The sequence below is a fragment of the Gracilinanus agilis genome, chromosome 4 (assembly GCF_016433145.1).
Source record: "Gracilinanus agilis isolate LMUSP501 chromosome 4, AgileGrace, whole genome shotgun sequence".
In the NCBI taxonomy this organism is placed as follows: Eukaryota; Metazoa; Chordata; class Mammalia; order Didelphimorphia; family Didelphidae; genus Gracilinanus; species Gracilinanus agilis.
Genome location: NC_058133.1, coordinates 148,992,802 through 149,016,006, shown reverse-complemented (window position 1 = coordinate 149,016,006; position 23,205 = coordinate 148,992,802). Strand labels below are relative to the sequence as shown.

Below are 23,205 nucleotides of genomic sequence, written 5' to 3'. Positions count from 1 at the left end.
AGTTCATGAGAGGAAGGAAGAAAGCCTCAGGAATCTATGCATAATTCATTCATGGTTAATTGGAAGCTGATTCTATCTCATTTTCTTAAATGTGAGAATGATACAAATATATATGGCACATGGAAATGCATCTATAGTTATTCTTCTCTAGTCAAGTATTAATGAATCTGAGTAATATTTTGTTCTTTCTCTTTTTAATATCCTGTGCCATACATATGCAATTCATTTCTATTCCATTCATTTCATAGGCTGCTCTAAGTGCTACAGATATGGCCTTGGCTCTCAATAGGTATCTTTGCACTGCAGTCTTGCCTTTGTTGACAAGGTGTGCTCCTCTTTTTGCTGGCACTGAGCACCATGCTTCACTCATAGACTCATTGCTTCATACAGTGTACAGGCTATCTAAAGGCTGTTCTCTTACAAAAGCTCAACGGGATTCCATAGAAGTTTGTCTTCTCTCTATTTGTGGGTAAGTAAAGACCTAATTCTGAATTGAATTTCAGTATTTCCAAGAAAGAGTCACTACTTTAAAAATGTATCCAAATGTTAAATTTATTTCTTTTTAAGTGGGAAATTTATATTAAATTAACTAGAATCATTCCAGAAATGGAAATACTTTCTCTGTGAACTTATTAAAATGCTTTGGACCTTTGTATTGTTCATTTCCCCCCCCCCATTTTTCTCCTCCCTGATTCTAATTTGCTTCTTTCTCCTTCTGACTTCCTTCTACATTAATGCTTATTAGCACATTTTTTAGGGTAAGGTGAAGGGATTATTTTGCATGTGTAACAATGTATAGTAATATTTTTCCATCTATTATTTCTAAAGACTTTTCTTAAATTTAATTGAGAATTTTAGCTTGCAAAGTATCATGGTCTGTGATTTATATGCATATGTTTGTATTTGCGAATATATTTAATATTGATTGGTTGGCAAAGAGTAAGATTGAGCAGACAATAATTCTGATAATTGATATGTATATAATGCTTTAGAACTTGCAAATTCACTTGAACTTTTCCACAACCCTATGAAGTAATATTATAAGTATCATACTATATATTTTGGGGATGGGATGGGGAAATCAAAGCAAAGAAAGGTTAAGTTGCTGGCCTGTAATCACATGACTGATAAATGTCAGAAATATGACCTGAACCTAGAACTTTCTCAGTTCAAATCTAGTGATTTTTCACCTAAGCCAGACTGCCTTTTATTAAACATGGGCACCTAGAGATGTAGATGTGGATCTGTTGAGTAGAAGAGGATAGTAAAGAAAATGGTTTAACTGGAGTGAATTTTTGCAGAGTCACAGAGGTAAAAACACTAGGTTTGGAGTTCAAAGAACTGAATTAGAAATGTGGCTCTGTCATTTACTAGGTATTTGATCTTGGAACAGGTACACAAACCTCTTTGAAATTCAGTATTTTCATTTTTAAAGTTAATATTATAATACCGGAGATATCTACCTCCGAGCATTATTGTCAGAATCTAGTATGTCAAGTTCCACATCAAACAGAAATTCACTTTGGAAAATAATATTAAACAATGTTATGAAATGCCAATTAGGAACAAATAATGAATATGGTATTGAATGCCTGGATGAAATATGCAAATTGTATCACGTACATTATCTTTAGCTTTTAGTAGTTTATAAGGATAGCCATATAATAAAATAAGCCTACCTAGAAGATTAATTTGCTATCAGCAAGAATTAATAAGGAGAAAACCTGGAAGCAGATGCCAAGTAGAATGTTGTAATAAATAAAAGAGGGCGTGTGATCCAGGACATTGGTTCTGCTTATTTCATCTTCTATTGATTCATATGTCTTCCTATGTATCTTTATATTCATCATAGTTTGTAAGAAAATATATGGCAGACATGTTGAGTAAAGAATGATGGATAGTTACCTGCTTAGAATGCAGAATGGACTGAGCTTGTCATGACCCTGACATGAGCCAAGGCAGTTAGGCTTGAGTATAAAAGGAACAGATCTGAACCAATCTTGGTCTCAGTTTGGAGATATTTGGTTGAAGGTGGATAAGGTTTAGGCTTAGCTTCTACTCTCTTTACTCAGCAACCAGCTTTAGCTATCAGACTGATACAACTGTGTTCCATCAATCTTTGTTTCCTGATTTATAATCACCAAGAAGATCAGCAAAGATAACTATCATTCAGCAGGGTCAAACCTTGACTCAGGGCTGGGGCCAGTCAGGCCTCAGCCACGCTGTCAGCCAATCAAGATCCTTGATCAAAATATTCAAGTGAAGGTTCAACAATAATTTATCCATCTAGATTTATTTAGGATTCCCAATTCCCACTTTCCATCAATTACCCAATTCCCCTTTCCCTAACGCATCAACTATTAAATCATCTTATAAGAAATCACTTGCCTGACAGTTCTCAAAGATCTAGTGAGACTTCAGTTGACTGTGTCCTTTGTCAACTTAGAAAAGGGGTTTACTTCAATATTCCTTCACTCAACTTCTTAAGAACAAATCCGCAGTCAGAACAGATCAAACTAATTAATTAGTCATTATAGATCAATAATCAGATCTATAGTGAATCAAGTCAAGGAATATAGCCATCATCATCAAACTTACAGGGCTTCAGTTGGATAAGTGTTAGCTGAGTTCCACTATCAGCTGATTCCTAGCTCAGGCTGCTAGCCCTGGGTTACTGTTTGCCATCTGGGGATTAGAGTAAGCAGAGTCTACATATTCTCCTTTAACATCAGCTGCATTGGGTTTGACCTTTTGGGTTCACTACCATATCTAGGTGTCCCATTAGGACTCAACACCCCCAATTAACTCAGTCGATAGATTGACATAACAAGTTGTCTGTTCTTGCAGCACAGTAATGTTCCATTACATTCATGTGCTGAAGTATATTTAGCTATTTTAGTTGATATGTATCTACTTTGTTACTGGTTCTTTACTATTACAACATACCAGTATTTTTTTCGTAGATGGCACCTCTCATTTTCAACAGTGACCTTCTTGGGTTGTTGGCCTAGCAAGTGACATCTCTGGCTCAAAGAGTTATGGACTTCATAGTCACTTGCTCAGCATAGCAGAATTTCATGTTTAAATTGGTCACTTGGAACTTGAACACATTTTCCTATAAGGTGTTTACATGTAGTTCACAAACCATCCCACAAATGCTAATTTAATATATAATGTGACTGGGGGCAACTGGGTGGCTCAATGGATTGAGAGCCAGGCCTAGAGATGAGAGGTCCTAGGTTCAAAAGTGACCCCAGGCATTTCCTAGATATGTGACCCTGGGCAAGTCACTTAAACCCCAGTTCCCTAGCCCTTACCACTCTTCTGCCTTGGAGCCAATACACAGGGCTTAAAAAAAATTATATATATATATATACACACACAAACACACATATATAAAGTGACTAAATGTTATACATATATATAGATATGCACACATACACACATACACACAAATACACACACGATCATAGCATCTTTTTTTGTTTTAAAACCCTTACTTTCCATCTTAGAATCAATACTGTGTATTGGTTCCAAGGCAGAAGTGTGATAAGGGCTAGGCAATGAGAGTTAAGTGACTTGCCCAGGGTCACACAGCTGGGAAGTGTCTGAGGTCGGATTTGAACCTAGGACCTCCCATCTCTAAGCCTGGCTCTCAATCCACTTGAGCAACTTTGAGAAGGTGCCCACCTTAGCATCTTCTTAGTGGAAGTCAGTGGTCATTTAGTCCAAATCTCTCATTGATGGGGAAGGAACCTTGAAGTGACTTAAAAAAATGTTATATACTGAGTTAGCTACAGAGGCAGAAACAGAGCCCAGGATTTTAAATTTCTTATTCCAATTTACTTTTGAATATACAGTCATCCCTCACTATATTGTAGTTCTCTTATCACAGCTTCACTGTATTGCAGGTTAAAAAATATATAAAATTCTGTATCATTGAGTTTTTGTTATATTGCAAGTTTTTGTGGATGAATACTATGCTATATATAATGGAAATGTAGTATACCACTACTGCTTGCACAAGTTTGCTTATGTGAGATCGTACTTAGCACACTATTGACTGATGGAATAAAAGATGACCAACCATAGTGCTCTGTTCTGTGTCCTGGGCGCTGAATGGCTCAGTGACTAGCATCTGACTGTTTGCTCTCCCTCCCTGTGCCCATATGTTCAGAAAGTGTTTAAGAGCTTATGAAGTGTTTATAAGAGTGTGGGAAAGGTTATTAAGAGTGTGGAAAAGGTTTATGGGAGAGTGGGAAGGGTTTATAAAGCCTTAAAATAGATATAAATAATAAAATAAATATAATGCTGCTACTTCGCAGATTTTCACCTGGAATGTAACTCCCGCATTAGATCACTGTACTAGTCATGATAGTACAATAAAGCATTTTTACCATGTTTAACACTGTTTCTATGGTAGAGTGTGTTGAATTTTAACCATAGCTTCCAAAAACATAGGAGAAGGATTAGGTTTGGACTGAGGGTCCAAATGAAAAATGTAAACTAGTGATTCTAAATGACAAGTCTATGAAGGACTGAAGGGACAGGGTCTTACTGGGTCTAAATGAAATCTATGAAGTCTAAATGAAGTCTATGAAGGACTGAAGGGACAGGGTCTTACTGGGATAAGACAACTAGATGGGATTTACCTTGTTCCCATATGTCCTATTCTCCTTTCCTTTTCCCTTTGTAATCTTTGAGATTTGGAAGAATGGCTGGAGTGAGCTGTTTTCCTCCCCTCCATAGCAACATGATAAACTTTTAATTAAATTAAAATTTTTTTAAACATTTGCTATAGTATAACTTTATTTTACACTATCAGTATATTCCAAGCCCCCTGATATAAGTTGAAAATAGTGCATAATAACAAACTCCATTATTTAATAAGCATTTCTTATATCAGTATACCTGGTAATTGATGACTTTTCTTAGGCTTATCAGATTTACCAGCATCATTATTTTTGTACTTTGACGTCTTGGATAATAACAATTAATAATAAATAATAACTTACTATATGATATAATTACTAATAAACAATAACTATTAATGCTATTTAACCTGAATGAAACAAAGAGAAGCACTACACTGACAGACACAAATTGTTATAAATGAGAACTCTGGACAAAGATTTATGGGGAGATAACATGTGGCACAAAACAATATAAAGAACATGAATGGGTGAACTGACTTGAGACTTTATGTCACTTCAGAAAATGTTGAGGATTTTTTACATAATTTTAAAATGTTTTACATATTTTCTGCCTTTTTATTGCCAATTGAAAATACCTGAATTTGCATATGTTGAGTTCGTGTAAAATGTGATTCTACTGTATTTATGAGTAACTGTATTTGTTAACTGGAGAAAAAAAGCAAAATGAAAGACTACCAATGTCTTCTTTACATTTTTTTTTGTGACCCTCTTTCCTGTGTTCTAATCACAGGTGAAAAGTAAGATGTTAATTCCCAGACAAGTCAGAGAGGGAAGAGGACTTAGCATGGATTATGATAAAAAATAGGAATTTACATAAATTGATGATATACACAAATGTATTATATATAAAATGAGTAAGGCACTGATTCTATTTTAAAATATTAACAATATACATATATTGCTACTGTAAAACCATTTAAAAATTAATAATGAGTTTTAATTGACTTCATCTTCTAATTTTGATTTTTGTTTGTTCTCATCATGTTATTTTGTGACAAAAATTACTGAGAATTCTCTCACAGAGCAATTCCAACTAATTTGGTACATTTTCTGTACCTGAAATTAAGTGGTCTAGATAAAGAATTCTAGCTTATGTCTTGAATTATAATAGGTACTCACATGAATAGATATTTTGCTTCACTGTGAAAATTATTATTCCAACAGCCAACTGAGACCTTCCATGATGCAACATTTGTTAAGAAGATTAGTTTTTGATGTTCCATTATTAAATGAACATGCTAAGATGCCTCTTAAGGTAAGTATGGGGCAAGGTTTATAGTTAAATGGTCACTTGAACCTCTAGTTTTACTTGCTGTGAAAAAATTCTTCTGTTAGGTAAACTACATGTATCTTCTAATAATTTTCTCCAAAATCAGTTTCCTGAAAGTAAATCCCTGATCCCTTTGTTTATTCCTGACCATTACTAAGGAAAGTTAAAGCCACAAATGACTTTGCTTAAGAAAGCAGTCTATGACTCAAATGGTATCATAGAACACTGACTGGCCATTAAGTCCACTGACACAAAACTGTTAGGGGACTAAAAAAATAAGTCACCCCACTACCCTAGCTATAAATCTTAATAAAATTATTTTATTATATTAATATAATATAAATATTATTAAACATCTAATAATATTAATAAAAATATTTGTTCCCATTCCTCCCTACCCCTGTGTAAACTGAAGAGTTCGGAGTGGTATATATAACATTCAAGGTATAAATATATAATTTAGTCATGTAAATATTCTCTTTATGTCCATCTGCCTATGATGATAACATAGACAATCGACAATAGTATTACAGTCTCCAAAATACACAGATAAGAATGACCTTTTTCTAAGCCTATAACTTTGGGAAATACAAAGAAAATCTAACAAAAATTTGGAGAAGAGTTGAACAGTTAATATCTTTCATGTCTCTAAGTTTGCCAACCTACATTCAGTCAGTTAGCCAGTGTTTAATGAATACATATTACATGTGAGCATCATGGTAAACACTTGGGATATGTGTACAAAAAAATGAAATCATTTCTACCTAAAAGAACTTACACTTTAATGGAGGAGGCAAACAAGTAGGTATGTAAATAGATGATATATGTCTACATATATTCACAAAGTTATAGATATAATCTATCTACTTATATTTATATATTTACATATATATGCTAACAACTATATCAGTCATATCAAGAAATGAGGGAGCCTTGAGGGATGATAAGGGTATGGATATTATGCCTTGCCATTGTCTTTTGTGCACATGGAAAATTTGCCACACCTGAACTACATTCCCAGTATCTTTTAAGTATATCCTCATTTGATGTACAAGGGCTTGGGAAATAAATTTGACTGAGACCCACACTGCAGGGCTCTTTTTGGGCTTTGCTTTGGTTAAAGTGTGGCAGGTGTGGGCCTCTGGCTCTGTGCTCTGCTCACTTGACTGAAGGAATCCCTTTCCCTCTCATTTTGTTATTAAATCTTTTAATTTAAAATTATCTGGAGTGTTTCATTCATTTGTACTCTTACAATTTTAAGAAGAGAAATGAGTGCTCTACTTTTTTATATATCTCCTACCTAAAACTTTTCTCTGTGCTGTTCCTAAAAAAATGTTGTTAAGGCTATGGACAATATAGAGATCAAAAACACCCATAGAAAGTCAGCTTTTTGCATCAGAATAATAATAATAAAATAATCATTGTGATCTCACAAAATTACTGAATTTTAGGATCGAAAGGGATTTCAAATATCATCTAATCCAATCTATACTCAATAAGTATGGCATTTCAGACAACTGGTTAGCCAGTCTCAACTTGAAAATATTTATATGAAATTCATTACATCTGGAAACAACCCATTTTGTTTTTGAAGAGCTATCATTCATGAATTTTACCTTACAATTGGTCCAGCTAAGAAAAATGGACAAGAAATTGGCTTCTCTGTGGTGTCCACACACTGGTTCTAGTTGTGACCTTTGGAACCAAGCAAAATATGTCCCTTCCATTTCATGACCCTTTGAATATTTGTTGAGAACTGTCATTCTTCCCTCTTACACATCTTTGCTTTTCCAGCCTAAGCATCTCTAATTCTTTTGAACAAATCTCCAAAACTAAGTACTGGTACATAAATCTGTGGTATCAAACTGAAATAGAAGCAGGATCCACTAAAATTTACATAAAGATCCCTGAAAACCATATCTACATTATATAAGTTTTACTGTATTTTAATTCATTTTTAAAAAATATTTTCCAATTATATTTTAATCTGGTTCTAGCTTTATGGGGAGTATTTCAGGTCATGTGTGGCCATTTGGTATGTGTTTAGCACTTTTGCATTAGACAATCTTACAAGCAGAAATTACTAGCTACACAAAGATGATTACAGGAATTAGCTGAAATAGAAATTCCAAGTTGGAAGAGACCTCCTCAATCCATCTATTCCAAGGAATATCTAAAAAGCAATCTATCACATACCTTTTAAATGCCTCTGCTTGAAGACCTATATAGTAAAGGGGAATGCAATAACTTCTTAATCTGCTCATATCACATGAGGACAATTTTAAAAATACATGACACTTTTTCTTCATATCTTTTATCCATTTTGTTCCTTTTCAATAATTTTCAGTACTTTATTTTTTCAATAAAACAATCCAACCATTAATCTTATTCTACCAAATCTCAATGATAACCATAAGATGAATTTGCATTTTTGTATTAGGATCTCCAATACAACTTGTTTATTACCTATATTTTGTTAATTTGTGTATAATTGTCTTAGGACATGGATTTTATTGCTGATTTTCTCTCTCAGATATTGCCTTTTGTGCATTATTAGTCTCCTTAGCTATTATTCTATATTTTACCTTTTATTCTTGGTAGCATTCAGCATGGCATATATACACACAAATATATATATATATATATGTTTATGTGAATATTTTTCTACATGAGTCATTTTCCTCTCTATTCTATTCTCTTTCATTTCTGTAACAAGGTATTCTTTATCACATATCCCAGGCTTCAGTCAAGTGTACTTTTAACCACTTCTTGTTAAGCACATTAATAGTCTAAGACAGTGATGGCCAAACTATGGCTGCAGGCCAGATGAGGCCTTCTAAAATGTTCTATCCTGCCTCATGACATTATTCCTAATCTGATGAATACAATGAGTAGGATACAGTACAATGAAACTTCGAAAGAGTTGCCTTAGAAACAGACTGACAGATGAGCATTTCCTTTCCTTTGGCCCCTTCCTTATTTTTTTTAAATTTTAATTATTTTAATTATTTTTAATATTTTTAAATATTTTATTTTTTTAGAAAAAATTTCCATGGTTACATGATTTTTGTTTTTACTTTCCCCTTCACTCTCCTTCATTACACCCCCCCCTCATATCCAATGTGCATTTCCACTGGTTTTAACATGTGTGATCAATCAAGACTTATTTACATATTACTGATAGTTGAATTGGGGTGGTAGTTTTGGGTCTATATCCCCAACCATGTCCACATCAACCATGTGTTCAAGCAGTTGTTTTTCTTTTGTGTTTCCACTCCTGCAGTTCTTCCTCTGAATGTGAGTAGTGTTCTTTTCCATAAATCCTTCAGAATTGTCCTGGGTCATTGCATTGCTGCCAGTACAAAAGTCCATTACATTTGATTTTACCACAGTGTACTAGTCTCTGTGTACAATGTTCTTCTGGCTCTTCTCCTTTCACTCTATCAATTCCTGGAGGTCTTTCTAGTTCAAATGGAATTCCTCCAGTTTATTATTCTTTTGAGCATAATAGTATTCCATCACCAGCATATACCACAATTTGTTCAGCCATTCCCTAATTAAAGGGTATCCCTTCATTTTCCAGTTTTTGCCACCACAAAAAACGCAGCTATAAATATTTTCATATAAGTCTGTTTATCTATGATCTCTTTGGGGTACAAACCCAACAATGGTATGGCTGGATCGAAGGGCAGGCAGCCTTTTAGAGCTCTTTGGGCATGGTTCCGAATTGCCATCCAGAATGGTTGGATCAGTTCACAACTCCACCAATATTGCATTAATGTCCCAGTTTTGCCACATCCCCTCCAACATTCATTACTCTCCCCTTCTATCATTTTAGCCAGTCTACTAGGTATGAGGTGTGCCTTAGAGTTGTTTCGATTTGCATTTCTCTAATTATTAGAGATTTAGAACACTTTCTCATGTGCTTATTGATAGTTTTGATTTCTTTATCTGAAAATTGCCTATTCATGTCCCTTGCCCATTTATCAATTGGGGAATGGCTTGATTTTTTATACAATTGATTTAGCTCCTTGTATATTTGAGTAATTAGACCTCTGTCAGAGTTTTTTGTTATAAAGATTTTTTCCCCAGTTTGTTGTTTCCCTTCTGATTTTGGTTGCATTGTTTTTGTTTGTACAAATTTTTTTTAATTTAATATAATCAAAATTATTTATTTTACATTTTGTAATTTTTTCTAACTCTTGCTTGGTTTTAAAATTGTCCCTTTCCCATAGATCTGAGAGGTATACTATTCTATGTTCACCTAATTTTGTTGTAGTTTCCTTCTTTATTTTCAAGTCATTCACCCATTCCAAATTTATCGTGGTGTAGGGGTGTGAGATGTTGATCTAAGCCTAATCTCTCCCAAATTGTTTTCCAATTTTCCCAACAGTTTTTATCAAATAGTGGATTTTGGTCCCAAAAATTGGGCTCTTTGGGTTTATTATAGACAGTCTTGCTGACGTTACTTACCCCAAGTCTATTCCACTGATCTTCCGTTCTGTCTCTTAGCCAGTATCATATCGTTTTGATGACCACTGCTTTATAGTATAGTTTAATATCTGGTACTGCTAGGCTGGCCCCCTCTTTTAAAAGTTTGCCCATTACTGGTCTAAGGGATTATATTTTAACCTTTTTCACGTTATCAAAATATCATCTTTTATCTAGCTGTTCTTTTAAAAAAAATAAAAATACCATTAACTTCTAAAGTCCTGATCTATGAAGGACAACAATGAAAATACACCCTGTGCCTCTGAAGTCTTAATTTTTTTTTGCCAAACACTTTATAATCCCTGGCAATGCTTTTTAGGTTCTTTCTGGGTCTATTTTTTTTTTTTTTGCCCCAGATGAAGCACTAGTTGATAGTAGCCATTAAACTTTTCTTTACGTCTCAGGTATATGGCTCAAGAAGAAAGCAGACTCCTGTTATTTAAGTAAATTTCTGTAGATTTTTTGGTATCCCTCAGAAGAAAGTCAATAACTGCAACTAGTTATCTCTTTTTCTGGACTTTATTCAATAAAAATTCTCAAGATTAAATGCATGGATCTATGTCATCATTCTATAATGGGGAAAACCAGGGAAGTTGACTTAAATATTAAATGTGGGCTCAGTGGGGTGGATAGGAGACAGGAAGGGACAATGGGTAAGACTTTACAAGTCAGGGAATCAGGTTTAACTATAAGGGAATGACCATTGACTGAAATGGCAGTTAAGGCTGACCAACTGTCACTCTGCCCCACCCAGCCTGGAATAAATTCAGTTTATTACATACATACAATGAGGACCTTAAATTACTAAAAACACACAGGGAATCAGTTAAATTATAATATGAGGGGATTGGAAAGGGGGTTAGGTAAAACTATGACTAGCAACCCAGGCCTGGAAGCAAAAGGGGTAAGTTCCTTAGCCAACCTGGCTTCTGCCAGGTTTTGACAGCTTGGCTGAGGACCTGAGGAAGAGGGCTTGATTTTAGGGGTCTCACAACTAGAGATGTTTCAGGATGCCAGGAACTAAGTATTCCACAGCTGATGATCCAAAGTAACCAGGTAGGGAGTGAAGTCTGCAAGCTGTCCACCAGATCACAGGCCACTTCCCTACTCAGTGTTGATTTACAGGATTGATGTCTTCTGCTTTCAACCTTCTCCACTCTCCAAGATCATAGGACAAGAAGTTAAGGGTTGTTAAAAAAAATAATGCTTCATTAAATAGAAAGTAACAACTCTCAGTAGAATCTAGGAGAATCTTTTTTTTTTTCTGAAAGCCATCCAGTTCTCTTTTGATGTCTTCTTTTAAGGTTTCTCCTTTCTATTTTGGCAAAGGTGAACTCAAAAGATACTTTGAATTACCTGAAGATTCAAAAGAAACTTTGCTCTTCTGATCTTTACCTTAGTCCAGGAAAATTGGATTAGTCAAGAATCTCTTCCTGTTTTCTAGACTCTGACCAAATTATTTCAAGATAGAATTCTTTCCTAAGCTAGTCTGAAGAGAAGGGAGCAGGATATTGTTTAGAAGTTGATCATTCCTTTCAAATTAGTACAAAGGCTTCAGACTAGGATGTAAAAAATGTTTTATTTATACTTTTGAAAGAGGGAACAAAGGAGGTTTAGTTTGCTTCCACAACAGTTATAAGATGGGGAAGGCATGGTTAACAACTTCTTTTTAAAATATTATAGGCAAAAAAAAATATATTATAGGCAGGGGCAGCTATATGGCTTAGTGGATTGAGAGATGGGAAGTCCTGGGTTCAAATTTGGTCTCATACGTGTCCTAACTGTATGACCCTGGGCAAGACACTTAACCCCCCCCCCCCATTGCCTAGCCTTTACTACTCTTTGGACTTGGAACCAATACACTATATTGATTCAAAAACATTAGGTAAGATATATACATATATATGTATGCATACATATATATTATATAGATGGGCTAAAGTGGACTTCAAGCTCAGTATGAGTTGGCAATAGGATATGACATCAAAAAAAGCTAATGTGAACTTGGGCTACTTGAAGAGAAGCATATTTTCTAGGAAAAAGGAGTTGATAATCTTTCTGGTTTCTGCTCTAGTTAGACCACAACTGGAGTACTACATTCAGTTCTAGGTGCTATAGTTTTAAAGGACATCAACAAACTGGAAAGTTCTTAGGGGAAGGACAAGTAAGATGATGAAGGATCTTGAATCTTTGTCATATAAAGATTGGTTGAAGAAACTGGTTATATTTGACCTCAAGAAGAGAAGCCTGAAGTGGGGCTTGATGTATGTTTTCAAATATCCTTGAAATCCAAGACCTCTTTTGGTATCCCCAGCCCTTAGAAAAGTATCTGGCACATAGCAACATAGTAGGTGCTCGATAAATGTTTATTGACTAAATATGTGAGAATTGTTCTATTTGACCTCAGATGGCAGAACCATACACAATGGGGAGGCTTTGTAAAGAGGCAAATTTAGGCTCAGTGTCAGGAAAAATTTCCTATAATTAAAGCTCTCCCAAAATGGTTAGGTAGCCTAGAATGACAGTAGATTTTAGCTTCTTGGAAGTCTTCAAAAGGAGTCTAGATAACTACTTCTCTGACACATTGTAATGGGGATTATTTTCATATATTTTTTGACTATGTGGTTGCTAAGTTCCTGTAAAACAATTAAATTTTGTCATTCTGTGGCTATAAAGGAGAGTAAATACTCTTCATGCAAGATTAGAGTATAAATGTATTTTGAAGTATTTATTTAAAGTATTGGTAGACAAAGACTGACAGAAAATGAAAGAGTGGGCATTGGAACATAGTTATGTAAGTATATATTTTTCAGTTACTACACCTTATACCTTTTCAGTATCTAAAGATCATATAGATTCCGTTAATGTTCAGTTCAACCTTTTACAAATATAAACATGCAGAAATTAAGGGACTTGAGTTTCTCCCTATTTGAGGGTCATAAAATCATAGAATCTCAATACTTAAAAGGAGTCTCAGAGCTCATCTGATCTGATCCAATCTTAAATAGAAATATTGTCTACAACAAAGTCTGACGAGTAGTCACCCTGAATATACTTGAAGATATCTATTAATAACTTACTACCTAACTAGACATCCCAGGCCATTTTTAGAAAACTGTAATTGTTAGGAAACTTTCGTCATGTTGAGCTGAAATGTGCCTGCTTCACAGTGCTACTCATTGCTCTCAGTTTTGCTCCACTGTGACCAAATAGAACACACATAATCAAAGACTCATTTTCCTGAGTTCAAATCTTGACTTCAGACACTTACCAGTTGTGTGACCCTGGACAAGTCACTTAACTCTGTATCAGTTTCCTGATCTGTAAAATTTTCTGGAGAAGGAAATGGCAAAATCACACAAATAATGTCACAGAGGCAGGTATGACAGAAAATGACTGAAATCTGATCTGATGAGATTTAGAACCCAGCAAGTCAAACAAAATTTAAAGAAATTCAGATAAAGTTGGTAAATTTCACTTCTGAGTTGGTGGCATTATATGATATTAGAATTCTGGATGAAAGTTCTAAACAACTGCCTTTCACTTATTGCTTTAATTTTTTTTAATACATAGCTGCTGACAAATCATTATGAGAGATGCTGGAAGTATTATTGCCTGCCTGGAGGCTGGGGGAACTTTGGTGCTGCCTCAGAGGAAGAGCTTCATTTGTCAAGGAAGTTGTTCTGGGGCATTTTTGATGCCTTGTCTCAAAAGGTAATTCATTACTCCCTTCATGCTTTGTAAGTTGATGATTTGCTTTTTAAACAATCAGAGTTTTCCTATCAAATTGTTTGTCTAGTTCATTAGATGGGTTTTATATGAAACTTAAATAAGTACTAAAAAATTCCTCTACATTTCTAATTGTCACTTTCATGACTGCACAAAACCCCCATTCTTCCCCCTGCATGAAGTAGAAGTTTAATGGGACCTTGCTGACCTCTTTGACCATAATTCAAAAAGACCTAGGAAAACCATCTTTAAAATGTAATGTATTTCAAGAGTTGGAGACAAAGTTTTTAAAACAGAAATAAGGGACAGGAATATTATAGAAAGAGAGGAGGAGTTCAGGGCTGGATTACCTTGGAGGGGCTGACAAGAAGATCTGTTCAGCCCAATGGACTTGACCACCTGGGTCAAGTCTCTGATACAATGGGAGAAACATCTTGGACAAAATGGTACTTAAGATTTGATAATTGGGTATTCCACAGTCTAAGACAAGATCAGTCAGGGACAACTCCCTAAGGCAAGTTCTCAGATAAAACTCCAAAAATCCAACTCAAAGGCTGCAAGGCCTTTGTCCTGTAGGGAAAAGGATGCAGGTGGGATAATCTTGTCTTGAAGAGAGATGATTGGGTGGAGGAAACCAGCTTTACTAATTTCTTAGAATTAATAACATGAGAATAACACACTAATTTCTCACTTTACAATATCCAAAGATACTTAAATATATCTTTTGACTTTTTCTTCAAAATCATCATTATTATTGTTATAAATGAAAATTAATCTGAAAGTTTATTACAAGATTTATAAGTATTTATTAGTAAGAAAGAAGATAGTCTAACTTTAGGTAAAAATCTAGTCCTCTATCATAGCCAGCTGAAGCAGTGACTTGTCAGAGATCTCTAGATAAGATAAGAGAGGAACCAGTCCAGGGAGAGGTTCCTTCAAGAGCCCTGTCCAGATAGGAGAGCACCATGCACTTTCCATGCTGGCTTTTCAAAAAGGCCCTAGCTCCTCCTTTTATGGCCACTTTGTGCTGATGCTGGGACCCTGGGAAAAGCTAGGGGATCCCAGCATATGGCTGCCAGACACAACCTGTGACTGTGACTCCTATATCCTGCCCTGAGGTGCTTGGGATCAAAGCTGGAAGGGAGGTGCCCTATAAATTTTACTTTACTTCCTCAGCATTTAAGAACCTAAATGACCAAATTCAACAAATATGACAAAACACTATACATATAACATAGCAAATGCCAGTAGACCTGAATAGATCATATCTTTCCTATTCATTTTTTGAGTTCCCAAGGGAATTCTAGATAACCTTAGATTACAATAGTCATAGCAGAGTAAAATATTAAGTGACATGCACAGAGATGGTAAAAGCAGAGGTGGTATTTGAACTGATATCCAAAGTCTACTTTTTCACTGTACCAAATTGTCTTACTATCTTGCCATACTGCTGGAAATTGAAGTTGTAAATACTTTTTCAGGAAGCCATGTTGGCCAAGCATGAGTGCCAGTTACTTGATTGGAACACAGAATGCAGTGAGGGCATTTTGAGCTGGCATGAGACCAAAAGTCAGTTGAGATTGGACTATAAAAGCAGCAAAGATCAGTATATCAGCCTCTCAATCTTGAGAAACTGGTGGGAGGTCGGGTCATCTCAGGATTGTTTCATAGCTAGGGTTAGTTGCCTAACCTGCTGATAGATTATTCTGTGCATACCAACATCCAGCATCAGTATTAAACAACATCTGTAAATTCAACACTATCATACCAGCATAAATACCTGCCAAAAGATCAACTACCAAAGCCAAATCATCATGGACTGAGAAAACCTTTAAGCTTTGGGGTCAGGCCATGGGCCTGGCCAGACAACTGGTCAAGCAGGCTTCAAATTACCAACTGCTTTATAATCAACATATTTAGTTAAAGGTTTAGGATCCTCCTTAATCCCTCTCTCCTTCACAATTCTCCCCAATCCTTTCCTTTACCTTATCTGTTACTATTAAATAGTTGTTATAAGAAAGCCATCACAGACCTGGTTTATTCTCAGAGTTCCAGGAAGTTGTCAGTTAGAGATCCACCTGGCAACTGGTGAAGATAACTTCACAATCACTGATCTTCTGAGTGAATCCATCAGATCAGATCACAGTCAGAGATAGAAATCAAGGATTATCCTTAAAGTTATTATTCAATTGGATTACTAATTGAGGGAAACAATCACTCCCTCATTAGTTAATGAAAATAGGTGGGAACCAGTGGACTGCTCATTCATATTAGCAGATTCCTTACAGTTTTCAGGCAGCAGCAAGATCACAGAAGCAGCCTCTAAGTAAACCTATCTTGGCATTCAGATAGGAAGTTTCATCAATATCTCCATTGTTTACCACCTCCTTCTGGAGGATTCCTGGGGGCTGTATAATAACCATCTACAGGTTCCCCCAGGATCCACATTGTCCTACCATCTTGCCATACTGTTGGAAATTGAAGTACATGGTTGAATCAAGAAGAAATCTCTCTTCATGAAAATATTTGTTGACATTTCCACTAAAGTGTCTTGAATCCAGTGTTTGATTCGAATTGTCCTGTCTTTTCAGAAAGTTCCATCTTCCTGTAGCTTGTTTCCAGAATCAACATTATTGATAGTAATTTAAATGATTCTTCCTTGCAGTGAAATGTTGATGGTGTCTTTAAGACTTGCAACTATAGCAGTCAGGTTAATTTCATTTGAAATGTAGAAACATAAACCTTGGAATGGGGAAGAGGTCTGATTTTCTTTTCTTGTTCTTTGGCATAGCTTCATCTTCATTTTTTTTTTGTAGTGTTTCAGGCATTTTAATTTCTATTTTTGACAATGTGTTTTATTTTGCACAAGAAGAATCTGTCAGGCAATTAAGGAAGTGCAGGCTAATTTCTGTTTCTGATTCTTCTGTAATGTTTAATCATTTCCAGTGGTAATGGTGGAAAGATTTATTTATTCTATCCTCTGCTGCTCCACAGAAATATGAGCAAGAGTTATTCAAGCTGGCATTACCCTGTCTGAGTGCTGTTGCAGGAGCTTTGCCTCCTGACTACATGGAGTCAAACTATGTCAGTATGATGGAAAAGCAGTCTTCAATGGATTCTGAGGGAAACTTTAACCCACAGCCTGTTGATACCTCAAAGTATGGACTCTTTCTATTGCAGCAGCTTTTTATTGTAAATGATTTGTGAAGTCTGAATTTGAATAAGGTACTAAAGTGAACTTTCTGTAATCCCTGACCAAGTTTGTCAATAGTAATAGCCAAGGAATTAATAGGTGACGTTTCCATAGAAATTTACCCTGAAATATTTGTCAATGATTATAATTACATGACTGCATAATTTATTTCTCTTAGTTCTTCACATCCATTGCAGTATTTATATAGTATATGTAGCAATCACTTTAATCACCACTAAGTCTCACCAAGTGTTACAATGTTGGTAGACGCTTTTGTTTCACATTATAAACCACAGAAGAGTAATTAAGGGCAATGCCACTTAAGACTTCAGCTGCGGAAATGATAATATACAATTAGACATTTTAAAAATATTAATTCTACATAAAAATACAATGAAGGTTAAAGAAATAGCTAATGGTTAGGAGCTTGACATAGATAATATTGCCCAGCACATTAAGTAGTCACAACAGAGTATTTTTGAAATCTCATCATTTTTTTCATAATTTTCTTTGATAGGATCCTTGTTTTCTATTTCCAATAAAAGCTGTCTCTTCATGCCATATTGCATTATGTATCTAAGATCACTTCACAAGATGACTCAGCAAAATAGTCCCTGGGTCTATTTTCTAAAAATAACTGGCCGTATTTTAGAGTTATTCTGTTTAGGTTCATGAATAGGCCCTATCTCTCTGAGCCTTTGTGACAAATTCAGCCTGGATAATTTGATGAAAAAAAATGAGAAAATTTTTCATCTTGTTTGCATGTTATTACTTTACCTATTTATATTACTGTCAGGAAACAGACAATAGCCAAACAACTACCACATCTTTAAATTTTGTTTCTAAACTAGTTGATGAACTTGCAAATATTTCATCTGGGTCAGGATCACAGAATATTATCAAAACCTTCTTCATACTATATTTAGTAGTTTATCAATTAAGTTCCCAGAGTATTTATTGAACACTTAGAATCATTATATTATAGGTTTGGAATTTCCTAATGGTTATAATAATACATGCAATATAATTTATGCATATGAAAAATTATATAAATAGGCTTCATGTGTTTATTTTAGGTATGGTCAAATTAATGTTTAATGTCTATAGCACAGAAAACAATGCATTATACTTGATTCTATTTATATTTATATTCCCAAAATTGGTAGTTTTAATGAATTATTATTTTTTAAACCTTTACCTTTTGTCTTAGAATTGCTATGAAGTATCAGTTCTAAGACAGAAGAGCGTTAAGAGATTAAGTGACTTGCCCACTACCATATGTCCGAAACCAACTTTGAACCCAAGACCTCCTGTCTCTAGGCCTGGGTCTCTATCCACTGAGCTGCCTAGCTGCCCCCTAATGAATTTTAAGTTAATATTGTTAGTAAATAAAATATTGCCAATCAGTGGCATTTTAATAGTATATTTGAAATTTTGAAATGTGTCGACACAAAATTTCATAGGATTAATAACTGAGAAAGACTTTATATTTTACATCTGCCAGCTAAGTCAAACATTAAATATGTTTAATATTTATTTAAAAATAATATATTATTTAGCCATATAAATAACTTGGATTATGAAACAAAATAATTTTTGGACCTTCTGATTATATTTTTGTTAGATAATACTGTTTGAATGTTGGAGACCGTTTATAACTACAATTACTAATACATGTATGCAAGAAAAGTAATTTAATGTCAAAGAAATGAAGAATCCTAGTAAATGAAAAATGTGGAGTAGTAAAGTTTCAGGAAAGTTTAAAACTTCTTTCTCATATGAAAGTTTTTTAGAAAAATATTCTTTAACCTAAAGAACATGATTTGTCATGAAATAACATGTATTATAAAAGAGCAAAAGATTTACCAAGTATGATGAGATCAAATTCTGATTGGATTTATTTTCTTTTTTTTTAATGAATGTTTCTTAAAATTGAATAATTTAGTTAACATGTAACTTTATTATGCAGTAAAATAGAAGGACACACAGTTTTGTGTTTTCTGTAGTCTTGCATTTTCTCTTTATCATTTCTGGAACACTAGCTCTAAAAATTAAAATGTCTGTAAAATAAAGAGACAGTATAAGACTCTGGATATAAAGCCAATCTACAAGACAGGAAGAACTAGGTTAAATTTCAGTTTTGGCTATTCAACTTGGGCAAGTCACTTTAATTCTCAATGTTTCAGGTAACTCTGAGGCTGTAGGTTGGATAGTAGTTGCTACCTGGTTCCTCGCCTGGGATTGTTGAAGTTCTCTTGGTCAATAAAATTATAAGCCTAGTCCCTCTCTACCATGGAAAAAAATTATATTAAGTAATTTGTATTAAAAAGATAAAGAGAATATTTTTGATACATTAAAGAGCCATAAGTCAAATATCAGTGTTATTATTTCTTAATTATTATTAACTGTTCATTATTTTTTATTTCAGCATTACAATTCCTGAAAAGTTAGAATACTTCATTAACAAATATGCAGAACATTCACATGATAAATGGTCAATGGAAAAGGTAAAAATCAAAATGTGACAGTATAATTAAGCACTGTCATTTTCATTAGCTTGTCAGTGTTGCATCCATTAATGGTAAAAAGTAAAGATTTTATTATTAAAAGGGTATTTGCTGGCTATTTTTGAGGTACTGTGGTGTGGAACGAGTGCTGCACTTGGTTTTGAGAGTATAGGTTCATAGTTTTATCTTTTATGCTTGTTGTATGAATAGGGAAAGCTACTTGACAAACATAATCACAATAACAAACATTCATGTATTGTTTAAAGGTTGGCTTTATATATATTTTCTGATTTAATTTCCCCAACATACTTCTGACTTAGACACTATTATTTAAGTCCAATTTACAGATAAGGAAACTGTGGCTTCAAGAGTTTGATTTGGCCAGTTCTACAGAGTTGTTTAGAGGCTCAGATGAGCTATTGTATATAGAGTGCTTAAATGTTATTCATGTTGGGCTTTAAAATTTTAAGTTTGAGTGTAATCTTACTGAAGAATGGCCATTTAGATCCTATCTAATACTTATACTGATAGAACATGGATTATATTTGTGATTATAGAGAATGAAATAATTCTTATGTAAATTTATAAAATATATCTAAACAATATCCTCATGTTTTTGATACTTTGATTAAAACATAATAATGAGAAGTTCCTTAGATTAATTTCTATCCTATGCGTGCAATTCATATTTTATAATAAGAAATAGAACTTTGAAACTTCCATTTTTCTATTAGGAGCCATTGCCTTGAAAAACAAAATCACAGTTTAATGTTCCTTCTCCCTCTCTATCTGACTCCATATTTTTCCCATTGATATCAAATGGCACCCTAACAGTTCATTCAGAGAAAGACTGAATTTGTCGAATATCATGTTATATTTATATTTCACTGATAAAATAATAGCCCAAGTAAAAGTAATTATATTTCACTATCCACAGAGTTATTAGAGTTATAGAATTATTGACAGATGTTAGGGTACATGTTTCCTTTCTTCATTATTTCTATAAGTATTTAATGGGTATTTATGATCCATAAATGTGGTGTTATATTGGATTAGGGTTCTTTTGATGTACTGGTTAGAGTTCTATTATTATACTGGAATATGTAGGGTTCTGAGTGGTAGGATATAAAATAGAAGTTGTTACTGGGGTGCCTACATTCTGTTAGGGAACCATACCATGCATAAAATGAACAATTAAATGTCATGTATCTATAGGAGCAAAATAATAGAGAAGAGACTGCATATAAATATGCTTGCTGAAGGTCTTTAGAATGCTTAGGGGATCACAAGTCTTTTGTCCATATGCTTTTGTTAATTTTAGATTCATTATTTTGAACACACTAATCTAGAAATTTAAGATTACAATTTGTCTTTTGCAAATACTTTCTCTTGTTATTGTGCATGTTTAATCTATATAAGTAAAATGTTGAGGGAGAACATGTTTATGTATTAAAAGGACAATTATGCAAAACAGAGATTACATTTTCCTCCTTGACCACAGAACAAGGAGTAATGGTTGAATAGGGATAGATATAGTGTTTAAAGAATTTTAATGATTTGAAGAAAATATTTCTAAGAATTAGAACTGCTTCAAAGTAAGAGAATATTTTGGGAAGTAGTGAGTTTACTTTGATTGGAGACCAATAAGAAGCTGGACAACCACCTGCTAGGAAGGTAGAAAGAATTCCTCTTCAAGTATGGGTTGTGCTAGGTCCTGAGATTCCTTTCTACTTCTGAGATTCTGTGATTTATTCTTTTTTTCAGTTAGCAAATGGATGGATATATGGTGAAATATATTCAGACTCTTCTAAAGTTCAACCATTAATGAAACCATATAAACTTTTATCTGAAAAGGTGAGAATTCTTATCATTTATAGTGATATTTTCATGGTATTTCTTGTTTTAAACCAATGTTCAGACAAACAATAGGGTCTTCCTGTTGCTAAGGACAGCCCTCTATCTACTCATGTTTTTCTACTTGAAAATATTTAAAAATTTTTTTTTATCCCAGACTGATCTTGTTTTAAAATTTCATATACCCATTTTTGTCATAATCTTTCTTCTCATTTCATAATTATATTTTATTGAGTCTGTTCTTTGGCCTCTCTGTTTCAACTTACTCTTCGTTTTAGTATTCCTCTTCTCTATGTATGTCTTCATAACATTTTCCTATTCCATTTAAGCTCCTATCTTAAAAATATAATAGACAGATATCTTTAAAATATCCTCAGTATATTGAGCAATTCTTGGAAAACAGGGAGATTTTAAAATTAATTTAAAAAATAATTTGCATGTTTTTTTATTTGTTCAGGAAAATTTAAAAAGTAAGTGAAAAAAGCAAGAGATTCTAGTTTTTAGTGAAAGGATAGAAATCAACCTCTGCTTATTTTGATGGTAAAATGGTAATCACATGTTCATTTCCTGATGGATGCATCTCTGTTCTCTGTAATTGTTAAGAGAAAAAAATAAAGGAATTTAAAAATTATATCATAAAATCATTATTTGTTTTAAGTTACATTTTTCAAACCAAACACCTGCTTACCAGAGTACTACTTACTAGATGCCACTTACTAAAAACTTTACTTTCCTTGCCTATGAGAAACATTAGTGATGTAGCAAAAATGGGAATGTTTGTTTCAGAATAAAATTAACAAGATTGTTCACTATTTCTATTTTAGCATATGATATCCTCATGTTTTCCTCTAGGAAAAAGAAATTTATCGCTGGCCAATCAAAGAGTCTTTAAAAACTATGCTTGCTTGGGGATGGAGGATTGAAAGAACCAGAGAGGGAGACAGCATGGCCCTTTATACACGGACACGACGTATCTCGCAGACAAGCCAGGTAATTACCATAATGACTGCACTTCTGTTGTGTGCAGATGCAAAGCATGGAATCCCTGCAAAGGTACAGGGATAGCCTCACCCAGAATTCCAGGGGACCCCCCTGGAGAACTTTGGGTGAGGGGGCAGTTTAGAAGGTTTGGATACAGTTAATTTGTGGGAGTGGATGTGAGCAGACACTCTGCTTGCTACTCCTGACTTGAGGATTCACCTGAAGTGGCCATTGTAGCATAAGCCAGTGGTTTCTACTCATAGGGTTAGCCTGTTTGTTATTACTATTCTTCATTAATATAATTATATAATTACTTAGTGATTAGAGAGTAAGATATTTATCAATAGCAAGAGAGCCAGTTTCAGTTAGGTGCTTCATCCCCTCTTGTGAGGAGGGGGAAGGGCAGCATCTACTTAACAGTTCAGGGTTTCCTCTCATTATTCTAAAACCCTCATTTACCCTTTT

At 34.2% G+C, this 23,205-nt stretch overlaps 1 protein-coding gene across 1 annotated transcript in view; it reads left to right on the top strand.

Moving 5' to 3' along the window:
* RYR2 (ryanodine receptor 2) overlaps positions 1–23,205 on the top strand; it is a 550,493-nt gene that overhangs the window by 290,354 nt on the left and 236,934 nt on the right. Inside the window, exons 50-56 of the mRNA XM_044674985.1 lie at positions 249–469; positions 5,880–5,970; positions 14,050–14,190; positions 17,200–17,363; positions 19,827–19,905; positions 21,670–21,759; positions 22,612–22,749. Of these exons, the coding sequence (XP_044530920.1) occupies positions 249–469; positions 5,880–5,970; positions 14,050–14,190; positions 17,200–17,363; positions 19,827–19,905; positions 21,670–21,759; positions 22,612–22,749 (924 nt within the window). The remainder of the gene's footprint in view (positions 1–248; positions 470–5,879; positions 5,971–14,049; positions 14,191–17,199; positions 17,364–19,826; positions 19,906–21,669; positions 21,760–22,611; positions 22,750–23,205) is intronic.